This window comes from Panthera leo, chromosome B1, assembly GCF_018350215.1.
Source record: "Panthera leo isolate Ple1 chromosome B1, P.leo_Ple1_pat1.1, whole genome shotgun sequence".
Taxonomy (NCBI): Eukaryota; Metazoa; Chordata; class Mammalia; order Carnivora; family Felidae; genus Panthera; species Panthera leo.
This window is the reverse complement of record NC_056682.1, coordinates 118,331,499-118,356,908: the sequence shown is the minus strand read 5'-3', so window position 1 is coordinate 118,356,908 and position 25,410 is coordinate 118,331,499. Positions and strand designations below refer to the sequence as shown.

Sequence of the window (25,410 nt, the reverse complement as noted above, 5' to 3'; positions counted from 1 at the left end):
ATCAGTTGCATTCTTATACACTAATAATGAAGCAACAGAAAGACAAATAAAGAAACTGATCCCATTCACAATTGCACCAAGAAGCATAAAATACCTAGGAATAAATCTAACCAAAGATGTAAAAGATCTATATGCTGAAAACTATACAAAGCTTATGAAGGAAATTGAAGAAATATAAAGAAATGGAAAGACAATCCGTGCTCATGGATTGGAAGAATAAATATTGTCAAAATGTCAATACTACCCAAAGCTATCTACACATTCAATGCAATCCCAATCAAAATTGCACCAGCATTCTTCTCGAAACTAGAACAAGCAATCCTAAAATTCATATGGAACCACAAAAGGCCCCGAATAGCCAAAGTAATTTTGAAGAAGAAGACCAAAGCAGGAGGCATCACAATCCCAGACTTTAGCCTCTACTACAAAGCTGTCATCACCAAGACAGCATGGTATTGGCACAAAAAGAGACACATAGACCAATGGAATAGAATAGATACCCCAGAACTAGACCCACAAACGTATGGCCAACTAATCTTTGACAAAGCAAGAAAGAACATCCAATGGAAAAAAGACAGTCTCTTTAACAAATGGTGCTGGGAGAACTGGACAGCAACATGCAGAAGATTGAAACTAGACCACTTTATCACACCATTCACAAAAATAAACTCAAAATGGATAAAGGACCTGAATGTGAGACAGGAAACCATCAAAACCCTAGAGGAGAAATCAGGAAAAGACCTCTCTGACCTCAGCCGTAGCAATTTCTTACTTGACACATCCCCAAAGGCAAGGGAATTAAAAGCAAAAATGAACTACTGGGACCTTATGAACATAAAAAGCTTGTGCACAGCAAAGGAAACAACCAACAAAACTAAAAGGCAACCAATGGAATGGGAAAAGATATTTGCAAATGACATATCGGACAAAGGGCTAGTATCCAAAATCTATAAAGAGCTCACCAAACTCCACACCCAAAAAACAAATAACCCAGTGAAGAAATGGGCAGAAAACATGAATAGACACTTCTCTAAAGAAGACATCCAGATGGCCAACAGGCACATGAAAAGATGCTCAATGTCTCTCCTCATCAGGGAAATACAAATCAAAACCACACTCAGATATCCCCTCATGCCAGTCAGAGTGGCCAAAATGAACAAATCAGGAGACTATAGATGCTGGAGAGGATGTGGAAAAATGGGAACCCTCTTGCACTGTTGGTGGGAATGCAAACTGGTGCAGCCACTCTGGAAAACAGTGTGGAGGTTCCTCAGAAAATTAAAAATAGACCTACCCTATGACCCAGCAATAGCACTGCTAGGAATTTAGCAAGAACTTAGCAAGGAAATTTAGCAAGGAATTTAGCAAGGGATACAGGAGTACTGATGCATAGGGGCACTTGTACCCCAATGTTTATAGCAGCACTCTCAACAATAGCCAAATTATGGAAAGAGCCTAAATGTCCATCAACTGATGAATGGATAAAGAAATTGTGGTTTATATACACAATGGAGTACTATGTGGCAATGAGAAAGAATGCAATATGGCCCTTTGTAGCAACATGGATGGAACTGGAGAGTGTTATGCTAAGTGAAATAAGCCATACAGAGAAAGACAGATACCATATGGTTTCACTCTTATGTGGATCCTGAGAAACTTAACAGAAACCAATGGGGGAGGGGAAGGAAAACTAAAAAGAGTTTAGAGTGGAAGAGAGCCAAAGCATAAGAGACTCTTAAAAACTGAGAACAAACTGAGGGTTGATGGGGGGTGGGTGGGAGGGGGGGGTGGGTGATGGGTATTGAGGAGGGCACCTTTTGGGATGAGCACTGGGTGTTGTATGGAAACCAATTTGACAATAAACTTCATATATTGAAAAAAAAAGAGTTTTGAATTTATTTTATACCACGTAGTTAGCTTATTGGGAGAACCTACCTACAAATATCCATTCAATTTGAAGGTATAAAAATCAGTACACATGGCAGTATGCCATCTTTTAAACTCAACAGGTTAATTCATCTGGGAATTCTGAACCGTGATTAATAGTATTTATCCAACATAAAGACTCAATTTTGTGAGTATTTCATTTTCTTCAAAATTGTTCCATATGCCTATTTGAAAATCTCCAAGTCTTTTTCTTCATAGATAATTCAGCTTAATGTTATAATCATGCATTAGGTTGGTAGAGTATTTAAAATGTTTTGTTTTTATTTAAATGCTAACTACTCGTAGTCAATTTATTAGGAGATATTTTCTATTCCTTTTTACAATGAACTTTAAAAATGCTTCTACAATTTCGATTATTTTCTGCTCTAACACTCTACATGTGCTTTCCCCTATGATGTGTTCTCATGGTTACCACGAACTTTATTATCCATTCATTCAGTTGAAATACAGATCTAACCTAGTCCTCATGGAACTTACAACCCAGTAGGACAGATAGACAAAATCCAATAAGCAATAAAGATGAGCTAATTATATGGTATTTTAGAAGGTGATGCATGTGATTAAGAAAGAATAAAGCAATTTTAAGTAGCTTAGTCATGGTTCAGAAGCAGTACAGGGAATGGGCAATATGGCTATCTGAAAAAAGCATGTTTCACATAAAATGTAAGATCCTGGGGGTACCTGGGTGGTTCAGTTAGTTAAGAGTCACACTCTTGATTTCAGCTCAGAGAACCATGATCTCATGTTTTGTGGGATTGAGCCCCGTGTCAGTTTTTACACTAGCAGTGCAGAGCCTGCTAGGAATTCTCTCTCTTGCTCTCTCTCAAAAATAAAGAAAATAAACTTAAAAAAAAAAAAGAGTGTAAGATCCTGAAGTAGAAATATGCCTTGTATGTTGCTGAAACAGTGAAAACTAGTGATGGTGGAGCAGTAAGTAAAAGAGATAAGATCAGAGAGTGACAAAGGACTAGTTACTTATAGACCACTGTAAGAACTTTGATTTCTACCCTGAGAGAACTGGGGAACCACTGGAGAATTTATTGAAAGGGAAATGATCAGATTCATTATTAACAGGATCACTCTGGTGGTTGTATTTAGAACAGACCAGAGGAACAAGAGGGAGAGTAGGAAAGTGGGTTAGGTGAGACATGAATTGACTCAGACTAGGGAGGCAGCAGTAGACATCTTAAGAAGTGATTAGGTTCTACATATATTTGGAAAATAAAGGTGCTAGATTTGCTGATGGATTGGATATGGAGTATGAAAGAAGAGATGAGGCAAGATTACTTCCAAGAGTTTTGGCCTGAGGCTCAGATTTTGACCTCAGAAGAGTGCAGGGGTAAGTTTGGAGGAATATCAGGAACTCAGTTTGGATGTAAACTCTGGGGCTATCTCAGTCTCAGTAAAGTCTGAGCTGCCTGTTAGACATCTGAATGGTGAAGTTGAATAGGTTGTTGGATTTAAAATTCTGAAATACAGCTGAAGGGTTCAAGATAGATATATTAATTCAGCGTTTCATTAGGGTATGGGCCATATCTAACTTGTTTATTCCAATGTGCACCATACCTACATTTAGTAGTTGGAAGGTACTCGAGAAGTATCTGTTAAGAGAGTAACTACAAATATAGTGAGTTATGTGCTGGTAAATGTTTAACTACAAGAACTCTGAGGGGAAAAAAAAATCAAACAGAAAACAAAACTTCTGATTTCTAGTGTCTTCCGATTTTCAAAGTGTAAACTCTAACCATGATTTCAAGCTACAAAAGTAATATCACTAAATGCTGAGTTGGGAAGAAATGCATGCAATTGATTCCCTCTAGCCAGCTCTAGAACACTGAGCCCACTTGCTTGCTTAGTGATATAGTCATATACATATTTTCCTTACTTTACAGGTATGCATAAAAGATAATTTTAAATAACCTTGATACTTGAGCAGATGGGAAGAAAGATATCTGATAGATGATAAAAAAGCTCAAAATGGGGGATTTAAGCAAATATTTAAAAACCTATGTCACCCACCGGGATACAAGTGTGCTGTTTCGAAGGGACACATGCACCTCCATGTTTATAGCAGCACTATCAACAATAGCCAAAGTATGGAAAGAGCCCAAATGTCCATCGATGGGTGAATGGATAAATAAAATGTGTTATATATATACAATGGAGTATTACTTGGCAATCAAAAAGAATGAAATCTTGCCATTTGCAACTATGTGGATGGAACTGGAGGGTATTATGCTAAGTGAAATTAGTCAGTCAGAGAAAGACAAAAATCATATGACTTCACTCATATGAGGACTTTAAGAGACAAAACAGATGAACATAAGGGAAGGGAAACAAAATAATATAAAAACAGGGAGGGGGACAAAACAGAAGAGACTCATAAATATGGAGAACAAACTGAGGGTTGCTGGAGGGCTTGTGGGAGGGGGGCATGGGCTAAATGGGTAAGGGGCATTAAGGAATCTACTCCTGAAATCATTGTTTCACTATATGCTAACTAATTTGGATGTAAATTTTTAAAAATTAAAAATAAAATAAAATAAAAAAACCTATGTCACATACCAAACTAAATTTATCCTTGTACCTTTAGCCAGGCTTTTAAATTATTCCACACAGCTGAGATATTGTTATACAATTCCTGGGAAAAAGACTTCACAGCCTATAAAATAATCTGTTATAATGTTAATAGTACTGTCTTGCCAGAGATTTCTTCATAAATTTGAATTCAACTTAGAAACTGTGTTTAATAATGTTGCCATAACACATCTACCACAAAAATGTCTGTACAAAGGTTAATCAAGTTGTTGTTCTATTCTGGAGTCTAAACTGTTTGGCATATACCTTAGAGTCACTATTGGTTCTTTAAAAATATGTATTTTAATTAATATTTAAAAAATTTGTATTGTGGCAAAATATAAATAAAATTACCATTTTAACAATTTTTTAAAAGTTTTTTTTTTTATTTTGAGGTAGAGAGAGAGAGAGAGAGAGAGAGAGAGAGAGATAACTGGGAAGGGGCAGAGAGAGAGGGAGAGAGAATCCCAAGCAGGCTCCATGCTATTAGAGCAAAGCCCTATGTGGGGCTGGAACTCACCAGCCATGAGATTATGACCTGAGCTGAAATCAAGAGTCAGATGCTTAACCGACTAAGCCACTCAGGCACCCCTGTTTTGTCTGTTTTTAAGTGTACATCTCAGATATTAAGTATATTCATATTGTTGTGCAGACTTCACCATCAATCTCCAGAACTTTAATTATTTGTTTCATGTAAAAGAAGTGCATTTTGTTATAGATAATTAAAAAAGTACAAAGCAAAATAAAATTACTGAGAAAGTCTCACCAATCAGAGCAAGTCAATCTTATTGCACGTATAGAATTATATTAGACTGTTAATCCATAGTCTAAAAATTCTTCATGTGTTAGAGATCCTGCTGAGTCTCAATGGGATTCAAACTCTGTGTCTAATGAAGTGGTAGGTCTGCCAATCCCAATTTTATATTTTTCAGAATTTATTTAATGTACCAGTGATCAAACCTCAATAAAAATGATTTATGTTCAGAGTGATGAGGCATGGGGGAGAGGAGGTATGGACAATTCCTCATCCTGGACATGCCATTTATTGTTGAGCCCCAGGGAGAGAAAGTTGCAAGTAGAAGATGAAGGAATATTAGTCATTAAGAAATTGTTAATGGAGCAAAGATTAGGGACAAGATCATTCTTCCAGAGTCTCTTTCAACACAAATAATCGTAACAAAAATTTCAAGCCGAGGGCAAAGTTTGTGACTTACGAGTTTTGCAGATTTAGATGAAATTTGCCCGAAACAACAATCTGGAGTAGGACTTGGCTTCCCCATCCAGAGAAACTGTCATGCTCTGGACCAATGTAAGGATGCTGATTTTCTTTTCTTTTCTTTTTTCGCTAGTGTGGGATGGGGGAAATAGAAATGCTAAAGAGGACTACTGATGAACTGTTTGTCAGACCTCCCTAGGGACTCTGAAATCATTGGAGACTAGTAAGAAGGGGTTTATAAGGAAAGGTTATAACATTTTAAAAATTTTGGATATTTATGCTAATGTTACCACATTAATACATGTGTACCTGGAGACTTGAGAGGACCTATGTTGTATTCAAATGTGATTTAAAAACTGAGAACAAACTGAGGGTTGATGGGGGGTGGGAGGGAGGGGAGGGTGGATGATGGCTATTGAGGAGGGCACCTTTTGGGATGAGCACTGGGTGTTGTATGGAAACCAATTTGACAATAAATTTCATATATTAAAAAAAATAAAATAAAATAAAAAAATGAAAAAAATAAAATAAAATAAATTTCTACATGGAATTCCATTTTTTAGATGCCTCATTATTTACTCTATCATTTTCTTTTGTTGGAATTTTTAATGTTTTCAGTTCTTTGAATTTTAGTTTGAAAAATATCCTTGAATATATTGGCAAATTGAACTCCTGAAAAATTTTGACAAAATATACACAACTGTTAGGCTAAACCATATGAAATAGTAATTGACATTTTAAATGATAAAAAATGGCAGTTGCATAAGGTTCAACCTAAAAGTTTGTGTAAAAATGCCCTTTTCACTACATACGTGCCAATGTCTGATAATTTTAATAGATAAAGATTTATATCTCATTATTTTAATTTCCATTTGTTTAATTACTCTTCTGATTCATTTATTCAGCAGTCTGGACTGTGTGCTTATCATGTGCAAACCGGTATGACAGGCATAAGGATACAAAGAGCACTCAGATCAGAATGAAACCTGTGTTCATGGTGTTTACAAATCTATTAGAGGAAATTATTAATCACATAGTCTTAAATATAAATATGAATTTTAATATGTGAAAAATGCCATGACAGACATGTGCTAAGAGAGTTGATAAAGGGACATCTATTTAAATTAGGAGGCTCATAGAAGGTTTCCCTGTGAAAGTGACATTTGAGCTCTTATCTAATAGAAGAGCACACTTAACTTATGAAGAATTGGCAGAGGGGAATTTGAAATGGTGTACTGTGTTCAAAGATTTTGTGGCAAAAATATAGCATCATACATTCAGGGACTTGCAAGAGGATAGGAGTGGCTGGAACAGAGCTTAGGCAGCTGAGTTATCGTATGAGATTAAATTGGACAGGTCAAGAAATCAGTCATTATTGTCTGGCTTAAGAATATTCTTTTTCTCACATGAGCAGTGGGAAAACATGGTAGGAGTTTTAAGCAGGGGTGAAGAATCATGTTCTTAGATATGTTTTAAAAGCATCATTCTTTTTTTACAATAGGACCATGATGGTAGCTTGGACTTGGGAAGTGGAGACAGAGACAGAGAAAAGGTAATAGACTTGGGAGCTATTTGAACAACTGAATGGATCCTTGTGCTGTGTCTTGAAATGGGGAACAGTGGAAGAGGAAAATGTTTGGAGGTAAGATAACATGTTTGGTGGAGTTTAAGGAGCTTTTCAGACATCCAGGTGGAAATCTCAAGTAGATAATTGAATATACATGACCAGAACTTGAAGAAGGTTTAGATACAGGACTTTCAATTGTGAGCCAGTTACTTTTTGAGTTTTAAACCAAATATACATATTATCTATTAAAAATTAAAGAACATTATAGAGTAAGATACATTTCTAATTCTCATATCAAATAATGTCTAAGATTTATAATTTGTTCAATAAATGTTTAGTAGTTTGTTAAATTAAAAATGACATAATAATTTTGGGCACCTGGGTGGTTCAGCCATTTAAGTGTCTGACTTCTGTTCAGGTCATGATCTCACGGCTTGTGGGTTCTAGCCCCACATCAGGCTCTGTGCTGACAGCTGGGAGCCTGGAGCCTGTTTCAGATTCTGTCTCCCTCTCTCTCTGACCCTCCCCCACTTGTGCTCTGTCTCTCTCTCAAAAATAAATAAACATTAAAAATTTTTTTAAGTGACATAATAATGTGACATTATTTTAGTAATTTAAGGAAAGAAACCTATATTTATGCATGTGTATAATTTACTGTGCACCAGAGTGTGTGTATGTATATCATACATATATGTGAGATATATATAAATATATCACGAAAATGAGAGTTGGATATTTGGAATTTTTGCACTGTGCATATATGCCCCTTAAAATGAATGAGTGACAAAATACATTGCAATAAAAGACTGGTATAGAGGATATATAAGGATCAGAGATTAGGGGCTGGAATAAAGATGATTTGGAGAGTTTTAGCTGTGTATTACAACTTTGAGTTACCTGCTTCCCAAGGTATATCCAAAGTTCAGGTGAGGAAAATACTTCTAGCAGAAATGTACTTTATCCTTTCTTATAATTTCTTCAGTGCATCAAATCTGGCCACCTGGAAACTGTCCAAATAGAGATTTGGTTCCCTGGAGACTTCATTCACTGAATTCTGCTTTGGCACATGCCTCTAGCTCACCCAGAGGAACACTTAACAAACATCTGTAGGAAACCTGCTTTTGCATTGTGACAGTGTGGTTGAGGACAGTGTCCTCTTTATTACCCATACAAAGAATTTCTTGAAACTCAATACTAGAAATCCCTTAGCCCTTAAGGAATGTGTATGTATTGTTTTTATAGATAGTGTAAACTATATTACTAATTGTATTCTTTTGCATGTATATTAAGAGTCTCAGACATATTTCAAGTTCACCTTTCATAAACAATTAGGACTCTTTCTTTCATAAATGATAGGACTCTATCCATGTTACAACTTCACCCTGATTTTGTTTGTATTTTCTCTCTTTATTTTCTCCAGTCTTAATTTTTAATTCATTTATATTTATCTACTGTATAGATTGTTATGCATTTTTATAATCCAAAAGAAAACCAATTTGATAATAGAAAAAAAATGGTAACTCTTTATTCAAAAGTGAAAAATAAAGCCATGGGTTTAGATGAGTTTACTTGGGGAGAGAGAATAAAGTTAGGACAAAATCAGGCCCAGGATTTAGCATTGAGGAACCTATTTCTTTAATCACTACATAGAGGCAGAGAATCAGAAATACAAGCATGGAAGACAGGCCAAAGAAGAAGGAGGGGACCAAGGAAATTGGAAGCCGAGAAACAGTAGCCACATGATAGGTGGTAGGCACTACTGAAAAATCAAGGAAGTTGAGGACTGAAATGCCCCCTGGATTTCACAACAAGCCTCTCTAGATAGAGTGTTGGGAGATGAAATCAGATTTAAGTAGCTTGAGGAGAAAATAGGAGGTGAAGAAAGGGAGATACAGAATGTAGGCAACCCATAAATTTATGTTTGTTAGACATTTTAATTTTTCTTCTATCAACTCTTTATGACTTTGGTTCTTTTCATATAGTACTATATGTTCTTATTAGTGTGTAAGAATGTGTTATATATTTTAAAGGTTTTGTTTTTACACTAGGTCTGTTAAATACGCTGCAAACTCTTTTTCAATATATTCTTTCCCATTATGGTGAATATAACCTTAATATCAACTGGAGTTCTGCTAGTTATATAAGAGCGCTTGTGATGACATATGCTGTGATGATCTGATGTTTTACCCATTCGATTAATGTATATTTATTGCTTTCACCATGTGCTCATGACTAATTTTGTAAGAATTTGCAGTATAGGAGTGCCTGGGTGGATCAGTAGGTTAAGTTTCTGACTTTGCCTAAGGTCATGATCTCACTGTTGGTCAGTTTGATCCCTGCGTAGGGCTCTGTGCTAACAGTTTGGAGCCTGGAGCCTGCTTCAGATTCTGTCTATCTCTCTCTCTCTCTCTCTCTCTCTCTCTCTCTCTGCCCCTCCCACACTCCACACTCACGCTGTGTCACTGTCTCTGTCTCTCTCTCAAAAATAAATAAACATTAAAAAACTTCAAAAAAATAATAATTATCCATACTTGGTGTGTCCCTGGATTTCAAGAATATAAGGTATTTTTTGTTATTTTGTTAATGTTTTTGGACAATTAAATAAAACATACTGAATTAGTTCCTTAAGGTTTCCAGGTAAGAAACAGTGAATGTCATTTTAAAAATTCTTTAATTAAATATTCCAATTAATACTGGCCTATGAGCTTGGAAATTGTCCTTTACTATATATTAATAAACCTTCCTAGAGCTTCTAACTTGATCTCAAAAATGCACTTAGAAAATGGAAGAAAATATTTACTGTTTTTTAATATTCCCATATATCAAGTAGATATGCCATAAATGAATCAAATGACAATATTTTTATATATTTCCAATATCTACATTCTTAATTAAAACAAAGGTAATATATATATATATATATATATATGATAATATATATATATATATATATGATGTGTTTATTACACATGTAAGAGATATAATATATATATAGTTATATAGTTTATGTACTATAAATAAGCACTGAATTCTAATTTAAATGAAAGTAATAATTTTTGTCTAATTAAAGTCTTCAATCATCAGAATTCCTTAGGAGCCGTAATAGCGTAGAGGCTGAGAATAGCACAGGCCCTTGAGTGGATTACAGTGGTTTGAATCTCAGCTTTATTGTATGATCTTGGGAAAGCTTAGCATCTTTTAGATAAATGTTATATTTAAATGTTAAAATTCAAAATGGCAAATTTGGGAAGGATGGTGAAGAGAAACGGTAACCTTGTTGGCAAAGAATTCCAGTATGTGTGTGTGTGTGCATGTGTGTGTGTATTATGGGTGTGTAGGGATGCTGAAGTAGCCTTCCAGGCAAAAGGAAACTTTGTAGAACTGAAAGATGGTTTCTAAGCCAATAAAAACTGTTTTGCAGATTTTGAATAAAGCAGAAGGTAATGTGTCTCAGGATGAGACCAGAACCTGTGATCTCACATTCAGATCATTAGTACAGATACTAATATTATACAAAAAAAAAAAAAAAAAAAAAAAGTCGAAGTAGAAAGCAAGCAATTCTCTCAGTGCAGAATGAGTACCAAACACTTAAAGAAATACTCAGTGCCTTTTATTCAACAAAATGTGTGACCGTTACCGTAAGGTTCGGTCACTTTTATGAAATACAGGTGTTCATTAAGGGATTATCTACAATCAGGTCTAAAATTTCCAAGTTCATAGGAGATTGCAAGCATTTTGCTGCAGCTGAAGAAAATCCATTTGTGCCTGTGTCAAAGCTGAAATAGTTTTTAAGCTCAGAAGATCTTTTGATTTTATGCAGAGGGACAGAGTGAGTTAAATATGTTTTCTATTGAGGCTGGGAGGATACAATTCAGTTTATATTAAATGAGGGTAGAAAATACAATTCAATAAGACAAGTGTTCACACTGCAGTTTAAATGATGTATTCCTTTCTCAGTAAGAACTAATTAGGGAACTAATAACCTTTGTGATTATTTCAAGAAAGCATTAATTATACAGGAAAATATGATTTCTGTGAGTACATACTGTTACCTATGTTCTATATGAAGTGGAGAGTCTATGCAGCCATAACCAAAGGCGCCACCACTCACCTGAAATATCTCAGAGGAGGTCAAGCATGTAAACTTGAATCTATAAAGTAATTGTAAATATCACAGGACTACTTTTCCAGTTCATGTTTGATAAGACACTAGTGCAGAAAGATTCTGTGGAACGGTAAACTTTGGAAAATCTAATAACTTATATGTCCTATTTTATTCTAAAAATTTTCTTAATGAGGTTTTTTCTGTATTTCTGTATTTGTTTTCATCAGTGGTCTACCCAAAGTCTTACTATAAATTACAGTTTTTAAAAGATTTTCAGAATCTGAGCTGAGCATGCTTCAAATTTTGTTGCAAATTTCATGCTCCATAAATTTTGTATTGTTTTGGTGATTAAATAATGTTTCTACTAAAGAAATAGTAATGAATAGTAAAATATTCATTCATTTCAAGCCAGTGACTGAAATAACATTACATTATCAATCAAAGTAATTCCAAGACCACTTCAGATTTTGTATAAATGGAAAAATACCCCTTTTGATCCCTTAGGCTTGAAACATCAATTTCACACACACTAAATTTTCATCAAATTTCATAATGAATTATTAATATCTCAAGAAGAATATTCAAGAGAATTTTATAACATGATATGCTAATGTCCCTCCTGATCACATTAAAAGTCACATGCTTACAAGTAATGGATTAGAAAGGAACCCAAAACAAAACAAAAAGGCAGATGCTCAAACCAAAGGAACATTCATTTATATCTTGGTAGAGTAAGGTCAGAGGCAATTTCTCCTGTTCCTCAACTTGGAGCTGATTTTTTCAGTTCCTTCTTTATACTCACTTCTGACCCCACAAAAGTGAACGGGTGAGATACATGTAGACGACCAGGGATAAAGGGAAGATTAGCAGTTTCAGAGGCTTTTGAAAAATGTGATTTTGTGCTTATTTATCCTCATTAGTGGCAACTAACCATTGCTCTTTCAGTTTAATCCTCTAAGCCTAGCATGTGAAAGTAGTTTGTGCTCACTGTTTCAAAATGGTAAATGCAGAGGATGGATTTACGGAAAGAATTGGTTTTGTCTTATTTTTTCTCATAGTAGTGGCTTCATGTAGTGAGAATATTGTCTCATTTTCTTTTGAAACAGTTTTGTTGCTATAGAAAGAAGCTCACTTTTCTTTTCAAAGTTGAGGACATTGAGTCTTGAAGTTAAAGTCACTTCACCCCCACACATCCCCCGTGAAGCTGCCAATCACAAAACAGGGACGGGATCAACTGTTATTGATTTTTTAGAATAATATTGAATTAGAGTATAAACAGCTTTCAATAATAGGTAGGGGTTTACCATTGTCTTGACACAAGTATGCATAGTTCATAATGTTCAATAGGAGAGAGCAAATACAAATACTAAAAATTTAGATACCAGAAAAGTATTGGAGCTTCTTTTAATTGCTTAAGAATCTCAGAATCCTCACTGTATATGGGGGAACATTCTAAAAAATTACCTTAAGTAGCTATGTATAAAGTGGTGTGTATTGTTTTGTAACCATTTATTATTTGGGATTTTGTTGTTGTTGTTGCCCGTTATCTGAAACATTAGATTGTATGTAATCTTGCAGGCACAGGATGTATCCAGTTTATAGCCTCCCCAGATTATTAAAAGTGAAATCTAACCCAAGACCCTGTAGAAACTTATAGCATACAGCAATCTTTTGGAGAGGTATTATTACCTCTGATGGATGTTCCATGACTGGGAGGCCAAACCACTATTGGCTTTGGAGCAAGGATAGAGAATAGGATGGGTGGGGATGAGGACCAGCAGACCAGAGAGAGGAAGGAAGGATGGAGGGTGACTCATTGTCCATTTCTCTGACAGAATAGTGACTAACGAGAGAAGGAAGACCAAAAAATACATTTTACAGAGAACGTAAGTTTTGCAGCAATTGTTTGCATCCATTTGGGAAAGCTCGTATTAAGTGTTTCTAGCTGAGTTTGTCCTACTTGGAATGACAGACTTTCCCTATCTCTCTCATTGGTCTTCTCAGTCCCTCCAGATGCCATTAATAGAGATCAGGGGGCGTTGAGGGAGAATGGGGGAAGCCATGGAAGCAGAAACTGGTTCAGCCAGTTGGGGCATTATCAATGTGTTCGTGACTTCTTTTTCCAAGAGTTCTTTCCTAGTCCCTTTCCTTTTATCAAATCCATCTTGTCACCCTGTCATTGGTAACATTGTCCCACTGCCCAGCTTTTCTCTCTCCCTTCTCCCTCCTTCCTCCCTATTCTCTCCTCACCTGTCCACGGCAATGGCCGTCATAGAGTAGATGCTGGCGAACACCGCTGTGATGGGAAAGAAGTTCTGGAAGCGACAATAGTTGGCGCCGAAGTACCACTCGCTGTGAAGCGCATAGATGAAGTTGACCAAGGTGTTGAAGGCAGCCATAGAGGCGTCGGAGAAAGCCAGGTTCACGAGGAAGTAGTTGGTAACGGTCCTCATGCGCTTGTGGGCCAGGATGATCCAGATGACGATGAGGTTCCCGAACACCGCCACCGCCACAACCACGCCGTATGCCAGGGACCAGAGGGCGATGCGCCAGGACGGCTGCACGAACTGGTTGGTGAGGTTGGCCCGGGGTTGCGAAGGCGCCGGGGAGGCCGCGGGCAGTCCTAGGGCAGAGGACGAGGCCGTGAGGTTGCCAGCTTGGACTAGCAGGTGCAGCCACTCAGCCTCAGCCGCCCCCGGAGCGGCCCCTGCCGCGAGCGCAGCGCTCAGGTTCCCGGGATCCGCGCCCGCCGTGCTCGCGCGGTCGGTCCAGTTCGCGGCTGCGGGGAGAGAACCCATCGAAGCTAGTCTGCAGCCCCGATCTCCCCACTCACGGACGCCAGCCGAAGGTCTTCTCTGCTTCCTGGTCCCTTTGCTGGTGGGCAGACCTCAGCTCCGCCTGGAAGCAAGGTAGAGAGGCTACCGCAGCCCTTGATGGTTAAGAAATGCTTTGAGCCAGCAGGTGATGGGTAATGGGGGAAGCACTTTTTCCGAGGAGTTTGCGTCTCTAGCCGGCAGGAAGGATGAGACAGTCGAGAAGCGAGTTGTTAGGAGCTGTCACCTGCGGGGAACTCCGGGATCGCCCCTGCGCGAGTTCCCGGGCACTGGCTGGATCACTGAGGTTCAGGCGCTGCAGCGGGCTTTATAGTCTCTTACAGTCCCGGCTTTGGTGACGTTGTGGGGGCCGCGGAGCTGACGAACCCCTTCGAGGGCTACGATTGCACTCCTTTCCTCCATCTCCCCTTTTGCATTTCATTCATTCGCTACTGGTAGCCGCGCAGCAGGCGCTCGGCGCGGTGAGACGCTCTGGAAAGACTGCACTTTCTCAGCTGTAATTAAAATCTGTACGAGATTGTTTTTCCTCTTTTAACTTCAAGATATGTTTACTTAGGTCTGTGTTCTCAGACATCTATTATGAGCTGCTCGTTTCTAAACCAATTAAACTATTCACCTCTAGGGCGAAGGCACGATGCGGAGAGATTGTCAGAAAGAGCTTGTGTGGCTATTACCTGCCGCAAGCTGGGGGCACAGCTAGACGCGCATTTTGTTAGGTGTCACTTGCTCTTGGAATTTCTCCCCACTTGCTGCTTGTTTATGTTCTCACGTACCAGATCCCTTTTCCTCTCGCTCCCATTTGCAAAGTCTACCCGTTTCTCCTCTTCTAATCTCCGTCACCAGAAACCAGTCTCCTCCGCCTTCCTCCCTGGCAGAGACTATGGATTCTCCTGGAGGATTCTGCTCCCGTTGGAATGCAGTTACCCACCGAGGATAGATCATCGATTTTCTTGAAATACGATGAGGAGACTTGCATCTTTTCATTTCCCTGGCGTGAACATATCTTGTAAGCAACTTAAACACGTTCATTTGGTTATACGGCTTTGGACATTTGGCGCCTTGGTTTTCGGGCCTGTCGTGAGGACACATTGATAAGGATGCATGACTGTAACCTTACTGTCCTGTGCAGACCAGAGGGCCTGACTTCTGAGCTTTGGCTGGCAACATGTGAGCAGCAGGGCTCTGTAGGGTACAAGCAAGAGGAAGTAGTCTGTGCTTAGATGGATGTTACAGGCAATTTATTAGTATGTTCCAGAGCAGAAACTCTTCTTTATTATTTTCTTGGGGTCAGGAATAAAGGGATTTAGGGCTAAACATATTAGCAACTCCCCCAAAACATTGAACTCTTTGAAACTCAGTTTTCTCATTTGAAAATGAATATTAAAAAAAAAATCAAATTTACATAGTTATAATTATATGGAGCAAGTAGTCTCAACAACAGGAGGCAAGAGGGAGACCTTAATAAATGTTAGCACCCTTTGCTGTTGTTATCATTGCTCATTTTATCTAAACGTTTTCAAGTAAGATAGACTAGCATAGCAAGTTTTACTTGCTTCAAGAAAATGTAGTGTGTGATTTGTGAACATTCTGTATTCTTTAGTTTCCCGGTGTTAGAACATATTTCTCAAAAACTGCAGTGATTATTGTTCTCTTTTTATTTTTTTGATGCTTATTTTTTAAGAGAGAGACAGAGTGTGAGTGGGGGAGGGGCAGAGAGAGAGGGAGACACAGAATCTGAAGCAGGCTCCAAGCTGTCAGCACAGAGCCAGATGCAGGGCTCGAACCCATGAACTGAGAGATCATGACAGGAGCCGAAGTTGGAAACCTAACAGACTGAGCCACCCAGGCACCCCACTGCAGTGACTATTGTACAAATAGACTTAGGATGATTGGTAATGATACTGTTTTCCTTATTGTAATTTTTATGATAAACAAGGTACTATGTAGAAATAAGTTTGAAGCAACCTGATAATAAATATATTATACAACTCTGCTTCAAAATAAATGCATGCTGAAAATGATAATTATCAAGTTATTATTTACTATTTCTTCTCAGTGAAGCCTATGAAAATATGTGATAAATCATAAGTGAATTTTATAGAGATTCCACATGTCTTGCTTACTAATTCTAAACTAAACCATTTTCTTTTGAAAGGCAGATTATTTCTTTCTGCCAATTCACCATTTAGAAATTACTTGAGTTACAACTGAAAACTTCTTTCTTCTCTAATGAAATCAAGGAAGAATTAAAAGAAAATTTTTTTTGTATGACATGCACCATTCATCAAATGAGTCATGTGGTGACTTGGTAATAATTATGCATATTTTGATCAAATATTTAAAGTTGTAAAATTGCCTACTTGTGTAGAAATCCATTCAGTTTACTCTGTTGCTTTACTTATCATGTCTGTGATTTTGCCTTTATTGGACTTTGCCATGAGTGGAAATGATACGAAAAAAAAGTGATAATGATGGAATTAGAAGTACTTAACAATAAAAGGGGTTTAATGAGTTCTTTCAGAGGAAGAGAGGAATCCAGGACATGGCTTTCCTTTTAGAGCTACCTTCTATAGAATCTATCTGTTTCCCCATAGAGGATTTATTGTTCATTCATTGCTTCAGTCATTCCCCTCATCGGTATTGAGTATATTTCCTTCCAAGAGCTGTGCCAAGTCCTAGGAATGTAGCAGGTAAAACTAAAGATATAAGCCAGATATGAACCCTATCCTCACTGAGCTTGTAGTCCAACAGTATTTTTAACATTAGAGCAAGTATTATGAATAGTGGAATAGGAAGGTATAGAGAAAAATGGGAGTGTGCAACTGAACAAGAGGATGTGTTCATTGAATTCTGGATTCTGTCAACTTCTCTTAAAGAATTTCTTTGTGAGGAAAAGATATTTGTACCCCTCTGTTTACTGTAGCATTATTTACAATAGTCAAGATATGGAAGCAACCTAAGTGTCCATAGATAGAAGAACGGATAAAGGAGATGTGGTATATACACACACTGGACTATTACTCAGCCATAAAAAAAAAAAATGATATCTTGCTATTTGTGACAACATGGATGGCCCTAGAGTGTATTATGACAAGTGAAATGAGTCAGAGAAAGACAACTACCATATGATTTCACTTAAACATGGAATCTAAAAAACAAAATAAAACAACAAAAAAGCAAGAGCAGACCCATAAATATAGAGAACAAATTGTTGGTTGCCAGTGGGGAAAGGGGAAGGATGGGCAAAATGGGTGAATGGTAGTGAGAGACACAGGCTTCCAGTTATGGAATGAGTAAGCCATGCAGGGATGAAAGGTACAGCTTTGAGAATATAATCAGTGGTATTGTAAGAGTGTAATATGGTAGCAGATGGTAGCCACACCTGTGGTGAGCATAACCTAATATATAGAGTTGTTGAATCACTATGTTGTACACATTGTATGTCACCTACACTTCAGGGAATAAAAATTTCTTTGTGAGGATGAAATGAAATGCCAAATAATAGACTTATCAGAAGAGTATGCCTTGAAAAGTGGGAAGGCTTAGAATATAATGGCTAAGAAACATTTCTTAGCCTTCTTCCTAAGACAATTTGATGAATAATCTGCTCATTATAGCTCCAGAATCTGAATCCTGCCCCTACCTGAATACAGTCTGCTGGTATTCCTTTTTCTCTTACCATAAGAAAGCCAAAAGTTTTCGTCTTGGACTCCTGAGGGAAGGGGAAGGGGCAGAGGAAATGTTAACATAGCAGAAGGCATCTCTTAAGATCCTATACTCTTACATTCAAAACTTGGGAGTGTGGCTTTTCTGTCCCCTTTCCCCTCCTCCCCAGTGCTGCTCAGGCTACATCATGCTAGTTCAGACCTCTGGGTGCCTGCTGAACTAACACCACGATGGCTCCTCTCCAGCTACCATCTATGATCATCCACCAGGACTTCATCAGTCACGATGAGATGTTCTCTGACATCTACAAGATTCAGGAGATTGCGGACCCACTGTGTCTGGAGGTGGAGGGGAAGATGGTCAGGAGGACAGTGAATAACATTGATGACTCACTTATTGGTGGAAGTGCATCCACTGCAAGGCCCTAAGGGTGAAGGTACTGGAAGTTTAGTAATCACTGGTGTTGATATCGCCATGAACTATCACTTGTAGGAATCCAGCTTCATAAAAGAAGCCTACAAGAAGTTTATCAAAGATTATATGAAATCAATCCAAGGCACACTTTAACAATGGAAGCCAGAAAAAGTAAAATCTTTTATGACAGGGGCTGCAGAACAGGTCAAGCATATCCTAGCTAATTTCAAAAGCTACCAGTTCTTTATTGGTGAAAACATGGATCCAGATGGCATGCTTGCCCTGCTGGACTACCACAAAGATGGTGTGACCCCATATGTGGTCTTCTTTAAGGATGGTTTAGAAATGGAAAAATGTTAATGAATTTGGCTGTAACTTTGGATGTATCACCCATTGTCATAACTGGCTAATCCTCTTCCTCCACACAACACTAGAACTTAGATGAATGGGACTGATGTCATCTGGAGCTCTTCAGTTATTTTGACCTTGACTTATTTGGAATGGAGGCATTGTTTTTAAGAAAATTAAAAAAAAAAACATTTTGTGTGCGTTGTCTAAAAAATGCATTTAAACCAATTTGAGAGAAAGGCTCTTAGTTTAATACATATTTAAATCCATTGTGTGTAGTGTCCTGGAGAAGCTAGAGCCTGGTTGTAGACTACTGCTAGAAAGCATAAGACTGCCTGAAGAAGTGAAGACTACTTCTGGGGCTGGAATATTAAAAAACAAAAACAAAAAACAAACCAAGAACCAAAAGTCTTAATTCTGAGTTCAAGTAAAGGGAAAGACCGTGCTCATAGCTGGGTGAACATTTGAAGTGGATTCCTTATACATGTCATCATCAACAAACAGAAGTAGTTAACCCTAGAAGAGATTTCCAAAAGAATAAAAAGAGACTAATATAGTAAGAAAAAAAAACCTCTGGGGCGCCTGGGTGGCTCAGTCAGTTGAACGTCTGACTTCGGCTCAGGTCATGATCTTGCAGTCTGTGAGTTCGAGCCCCATGTCGGGCTCTGTGCTGACGGCTTGGAGCCTGGAGCCTGCTTCAGATTCTGTGTCTCCCTCTCTCTCTCTGCCCCTCCCCCGCTCATGCTCTGTCTCTCTCTCTCTCTCGTCAAAAATAAACATTAAAAAAATTAAAAAAACAAAACAAAACAAAAAAAAAAACACCTCAGGAGTGTGTTTGAGCACATTTAAAACCTATGCAAATGCATGAAGATGCCAGGAAATAAGCCAAGCGTGGTATCATGGGAGATGTTAATAGATTTTACATAATAGTGATTAAATCTTGATTTGCCTGCATAAATGTTAATATAAAGTATGATCTTTTATGTGAATGTTATTTATTCCTAATGACAAAGAAATATTTACCTATTTTGCTATGCTAATAGATTACATTTCTTTCAAATTTTATTTGTTCTCCATATTTTTGCTTAGAAGACATATTGGTAATGTGCCCTAGTACTTTGCTAACAACTTATAATAATAGAATGGAAACTGATGACCTGCTTATTCCCTCTCTTTTCTCCTTTTTTACTCTTACAACTTAAGGAAACAGTATGGCATATTTCATACTTGTATTTTTATTTTAACAGTCCTCTTAAAAACAAGCACGATAAGGTGGAATTTCAGGTATTAGTGCTGGCCGGTGGAGAAGTTATTTTCAGAAAGACGAGCTGGTCAGAATTTCAGATTTCTCTGACATCAACCTTCTCTTTGACAGTTCTCTCATGCTTTTGGTTTCAGTATGTTCAGCGTTCCCACTGTGTTGAGATTTCTTTTTTCTTATGAATTTCAGATCTGATAGTCCACACTTTGACTCCTGCTTTGCAATTTTTTCTTTGTTATTTCATCATAGCTGCTTTACAGTTACATTGGGTCATTTTCACTCTCTGAGTTGTGGGCTCTTACAATCAGTTTACTGAGTATTGCTGGTAATCAATGAATAATCAACAATCAATACAACTCCACTCAATTGTGTAGACAGGTGCTACTTGAAAATTCTTGCTCTCTACCAGATACCCTTTCATGTGGGTTTGTCTGTGATCAGTTCCTTTTTCCTGAATCCCAACTTGCCTTCAGTGTTCTTTCTCCATCATCCTTATTCTGCTCAGCAAGTTGTCTCCACTTTATCTGAAAAAAATTAAGAACATCAATCAAGAATTTCACATTTCCATGTATTTCAACCATCTTTTCATCATTTGTTATCATTTTGGTGAAAGTGGTTTATCTTCTCCTAAGACCTATTCTTTCATCTGTGCTACCTGTTCTTTCAACATGTTTCCCTCTTTTTTTTTTTCCTTTAGGGTTGAAACATCTGTAAGAATCTACATGAAAATAGCCCTTTTCTGACCACATTTCCTGTTGCTACTTTTCTCTCTCTTCTTCTATTCCCACATGACCTTCTTTACCAAAATATCTAAACTCAATATTTTCACTTCCTCACTCACAATAATATTCTTAAGTATTAAATCTTAATACTCTTCTGTCAATGCACTGTCCTATCAATTACCTGCACGTTAAACCAAACCGTCACTTTCCGCCCTTAACTTCCTTGACCTCTCTGTAGTATTAGCATTTGACATTTATGTTAGTTTCCTAGGGCTGTCATAATAAATTACCACAAACTGAGTGGATTAAAACAACAGGAATTTATTCTCTCAGTTTGGGGGGCTAGAAGCCTGAAGTCAGGATATGGGCAAGGTTGGTTCTTTTTGGAGACTGAGGGAGAATCTATTCCATGCCTCCTTCCTAGTTTCTTTTAGTTGCTGGCAATCTTTGGTGTTCCTGGGCTTGTAGATGCAACACTCCAATTCTGTCTCTGTCATCACATGATGTTCCCTGTTATCTTTACATCACCTTTTCTTTGTCCAAATTAACCTCTTCTAATAATGAAATCAGTATATCAAACTCATTATATAGGGTTTATATAAGGTCAGTATATCAAACCAACATACCTCATCTTAACTTGATTATATCTGCACTTTATTTCCAAATAAGGTCATATTCACAAGTACTAGGAGTTAAGACTTGAATATATTTGAGGGGGGGGACACAATGTTGAAGGTCATATTTAAGGAATGTTTTAAATTGAAGACTAACAGCTCAACTGTTGTGTATAGATTTGCAAATCAAGCACTGGGTGGGAAGCAATGAGTAAAGATACTATGAGTAAAGATACCATGAATCCCTCCCTGCTTCAAAATAATAAGCATTTTTAAAACAATGGCCCTCAATGAAGTGTATGAATTACTAAGAAAGTGGAAAATGGTATGATGTAAAGTAATATATATCAAGAATCTTAAGTAGTACTTGGCAATGAGAAAGAATGAAATCTGGCCATTTGCAGCAACGTGGTTGGAACTGGAGGATATTATGTTAAGTGAAATAAGCCAGGCAGAGAAAGACAGATACCATATGTTTTCAGTCATATGTGGATCTGGAGAAACTTAACAGAAGACCATGGGGGAGGGGAAGGAGGAAAAAAAAAGTTACAGAGAGGGAGGGAGGCAAACCATAAGAGACTCTTAAGGATTGAGAACAATCTAAGGGTAGATGGTGGGGTGGGGGAGAGGGGAAAGTGGTGATGGGCAGAGAGGAGGGCATTTGTTGGGATGAGGATAGGGAGTTGTATGGAAACCAATTTGACAATAAATTATATTTTTAAAAAAAGAATCTTAATAATCTCACTCTTCAAGTACAATAATTTCGCTCCTAGTGATTTGATCTAAGGAAATAATCAGAAAATCAGACAAAAATGTATGTACAAAGATGTATATTGGAGCTATATTTGTGAGATCAAAAATATAAAAGTCATAAATGTAAAATAATTTTGGCATATCCAAAAATTGAATCCTACTATCATCAAAGGTGGGCTTTTCTCCTATCGTTAGAAGAGCATGTTTTAAATGTTCTAAAATTAGGTAGAAGTGATGGTTGCACAACACTGTGAATGTACTAAAAGCTACTGCATCGTACAGTTTAAAATGGTTAAAATGGTTAAAATGGTGGATTTTATGTTATGTAAATTTCACCTAAAACAGGAAACAGTTCCTAAAAAGACCAGAGAACTGAGTTCAGAAGGATTCATCATGTCACAATCAAGATTTATGCAAAAGAATAAAGTCAAGACATAGTCAAAGGAAGTTACAAGACCACTGGACTTCTAGATAAAGAAATAATATTATATGCAACAGGCAAAAAAGTCAAATCACCTGTAAGCTTAATAAATTAACAAATTAACATAGTCTTGAAATTTTATACATTACCTGCTGGAAGAGAATTGAGGAATTCTTAAAAATTCTTAGGGAAAGGAAAATGTATTCCAAAAAATTTATCCCACTAATGAAACTCTGTTTTCAAACATAAAGCTGACAGAAAGACATAAAATTCTTAGGGAAAGGAAAATGTATTCCAAAAAATTTATCCCACTAATGAAACTCTGTTTCCAAACATAAAGCTGACAGAAAGACATTTTCAAACATGCCAAGACTCAGATATTATAGCACTGATGACAAAAAATACTCCAGCAAACCGACCAACAAGCAAGCAAGCAAAGAGATAATCTCTTTGGAACTGAAACCCAGCCAACAAAGGTGGACTGGAGTAACTATCATTTGAAGACTGGAGCCATGGACCAGAGTTGGGTATGAACCACAGTGATGACTTTGAGGTGATTTATATACTCACTCCCAATGTTTCTAAACATATGCGTGCATAACATAGTCACAGATTACATGAAGAGTACTACATTTTGTGTGCAAGAGAAAATCACGTTACCAAAGTTGCCATAAAGAATTCTCTATATCATCTATAAAATATGATATATGTACACACCGGATTTCCTGAGGAACCAAATAGCTAGTCTTCAAACTGGAATCTGTTGCTGCTTCTTCAGTTGAGCACAAGATAAATTATTACATTGTATTCAGAGTCCAGATGGTGTACAGGGTACATTTTAAACACTAGTATCATACTTATTTGCACGGAATTTTTACACAAAGAGAGATGGGAATGAAGAATGACTGAATTGAAGATACATTTCTCCCATCTCCTCTTCTCACTGGGACTATGCGAAATCAAGAAAATGGAAAGTGTATTAGCTGAAAACGTAAATTATTTCTCTTCTTCCTTTTTTTCTTCTTATCTTTTTCCTTCCTTATTTCCCAAGTATATTTACTGGAATTTTAGAAAATTAAATGCATGTGTGATATAATTCCATAGAAGTATATAGTGATGATAACTTTGCTACCTGCATTTATACTCTAAATTAATTTGGAGATTATTTCCAAAGAAACAAAAATATATTCATACAAATTCATTAAAAGAATTCTAGCAACATTAAGATTTGTTTACTTTTTTGTAAAAAAGGAGAAAGGTTTTACTTAAGTAAGTATTGGGGTGGTAGGTCAGACATCTGTTGGTTATCTACAAATACTGGCATTGCCTATGTTGATTTAAGAGATACAGGTGACATAATTAAGAGAAAAATTCATCTTTCAAAACTCATTAAAGTGTCTATTACTCTAAATTAAAAACTGCTAAGTATGTGTGTGCGCGGGAGTAGTTGGATAATTCAGCTTTTTTTTAGTTCTCAGAATAAGAGCTCCTTAGAGAACGCCTATCTGTTAATTAAATCAAAGTTAATCAGTGCAATTACAGGATTCCATGATTGGTATATAATTTCTGTGCTACACATTCACTTACTATCATTTAAAGGAGGAATCAGAAATTAGTGTGTACAGAAGTGCTGATATCTTTATTTATATATGTTTCATTTTGGTTGGTATAATTTTTAATTTCAAATATTATCACTGCGTAAACTCCACAAGAATGGAAGTTTATCAAAGAGAAAATAGGTAAAATTTGCTCATAAAAATGCACAAAATTTTCTGAATATGCATTTATTCCAAAATGTTCTTAGTGGTCTAAGAAGATTTCTAAGAACATAGTCTATAATAAGACCAGCACTTTATATGGCTTAATCTATATTTGGGTATTCATGAACAAATTATATATGTTGCATTATTGCACTAATATATTATGTACATTTAATATATTAAAAAATAAAAAAGAAACAATAGTTTTAAAAATATACATATAGGGGAGGAGTTAAGATGGCTGAGAATAGGGGGACCATGGGCTTTCCTTGTCCCCATACACAGCTGTATTGACATCAAATTACTTGGAACATCCAGGAAGTAGATCTGCAGAGCAGCAGAAGGATCTCCGCAGTTGGAAGGAGACAGCTTGGCGGATGCCAGGTACATGGATATGAATTGGGGGAGAGAAAACAGTGGAACAGAGAAAACATGGAGGGGAGGGAACCCTTTCTGTGGAGAGACAAAAGGGAGAGAAAGAGAGAGGAGTTGAGCGAGTGTGGCATAGAGTTAGCACAAGAGGAAACGTCGCCGGACCCTGGACTGTGGAGTAAGAAGTACTGAGTGTCCCGGTTCTTTTTTTGCAAACAGCTTTTGGAGCTCAAACCTTGAGGTTTTGGAAGTGCTCAACTTTCCCAGTTCTTGTTTCAACAGCTTTTGGAGCTCAAACTCTGAGGTTTCGGCAATTTGAGACTTTCTCTGGAGAGGAACCGTGGTACGAATTCCTGGGGAGAAGAGAGCTGGCTCCGGAGTGCATAGCATGATGTCTACATCTCGGGTGCACTGGGAGAGAGCAGTCCCCTTCTTGGGGTACTTTTGGAAGGGAGTTTATTGCCCCATCCTACCACCCCCCCCCCCCCCCCCCCAAGGACAAAAGACCCTGCAGATGCCATCCAAAGGCCTTTTAGTCAGCTGGGTGGAGAGGCTCTACTCCAGAGGAGGGGAATGGATCCGCGCTGAGTCCTTTAAGACTTTGAGTTTTGAATCCAGCCAATGCACCAGGGAGAAGGCGCAGGATAGTTGTGGAGCAGGACGAGCTGCCTGCCATCGCTATTCTGTGAGGGCTGCCTGAGCAGTGGGGATTGAGATTCCCTGGACTGAGGTTGAAAGATTGGGGTGGTGCCATTTCCCGCCAGCCCCCCTTCCCCCCCCCCCCCCCCCCCCCCAACACTGCAGGACTTCAGAGAGCAGCACTGCAGTCCCCA

General features: G+C 37.6%; 1 protein-coding gene and 1 pseudogene across 1 annotated transcript in view; one reads left to right on the top strand and one right to left on the bottom strand.

Annotated features, from left to right (window-relative positions):
- The window catches only part of TACR3 (tachykinin receptor 3), an 85,116-nt gene extending 70,906 nt beyond the window's left edge, over nucleotides 1-14,210 (bottom strand). The window contains exon 1 of the mRNA XM_042933950.1: nucleotides 13,663-14,210. Within this exon, the coding sequence (XP_042789884.1) occupies nucleotides 13,663-14,210 (548 nt within the window). The remainder of the gene's footprint in view (nucleotides 1-13,662) is intronic.
- A 3,956-nt stretch (nucleotides 14,211-18,166) lies between these two features.
- LOC122217053 lies at nucleotides 18,167-18,758 on the top strand (annotated as a pseudogene).
- The last annotated feature ends 6,652 nt before the right edge of the window (nucleotides 18,759-25,410 follow it).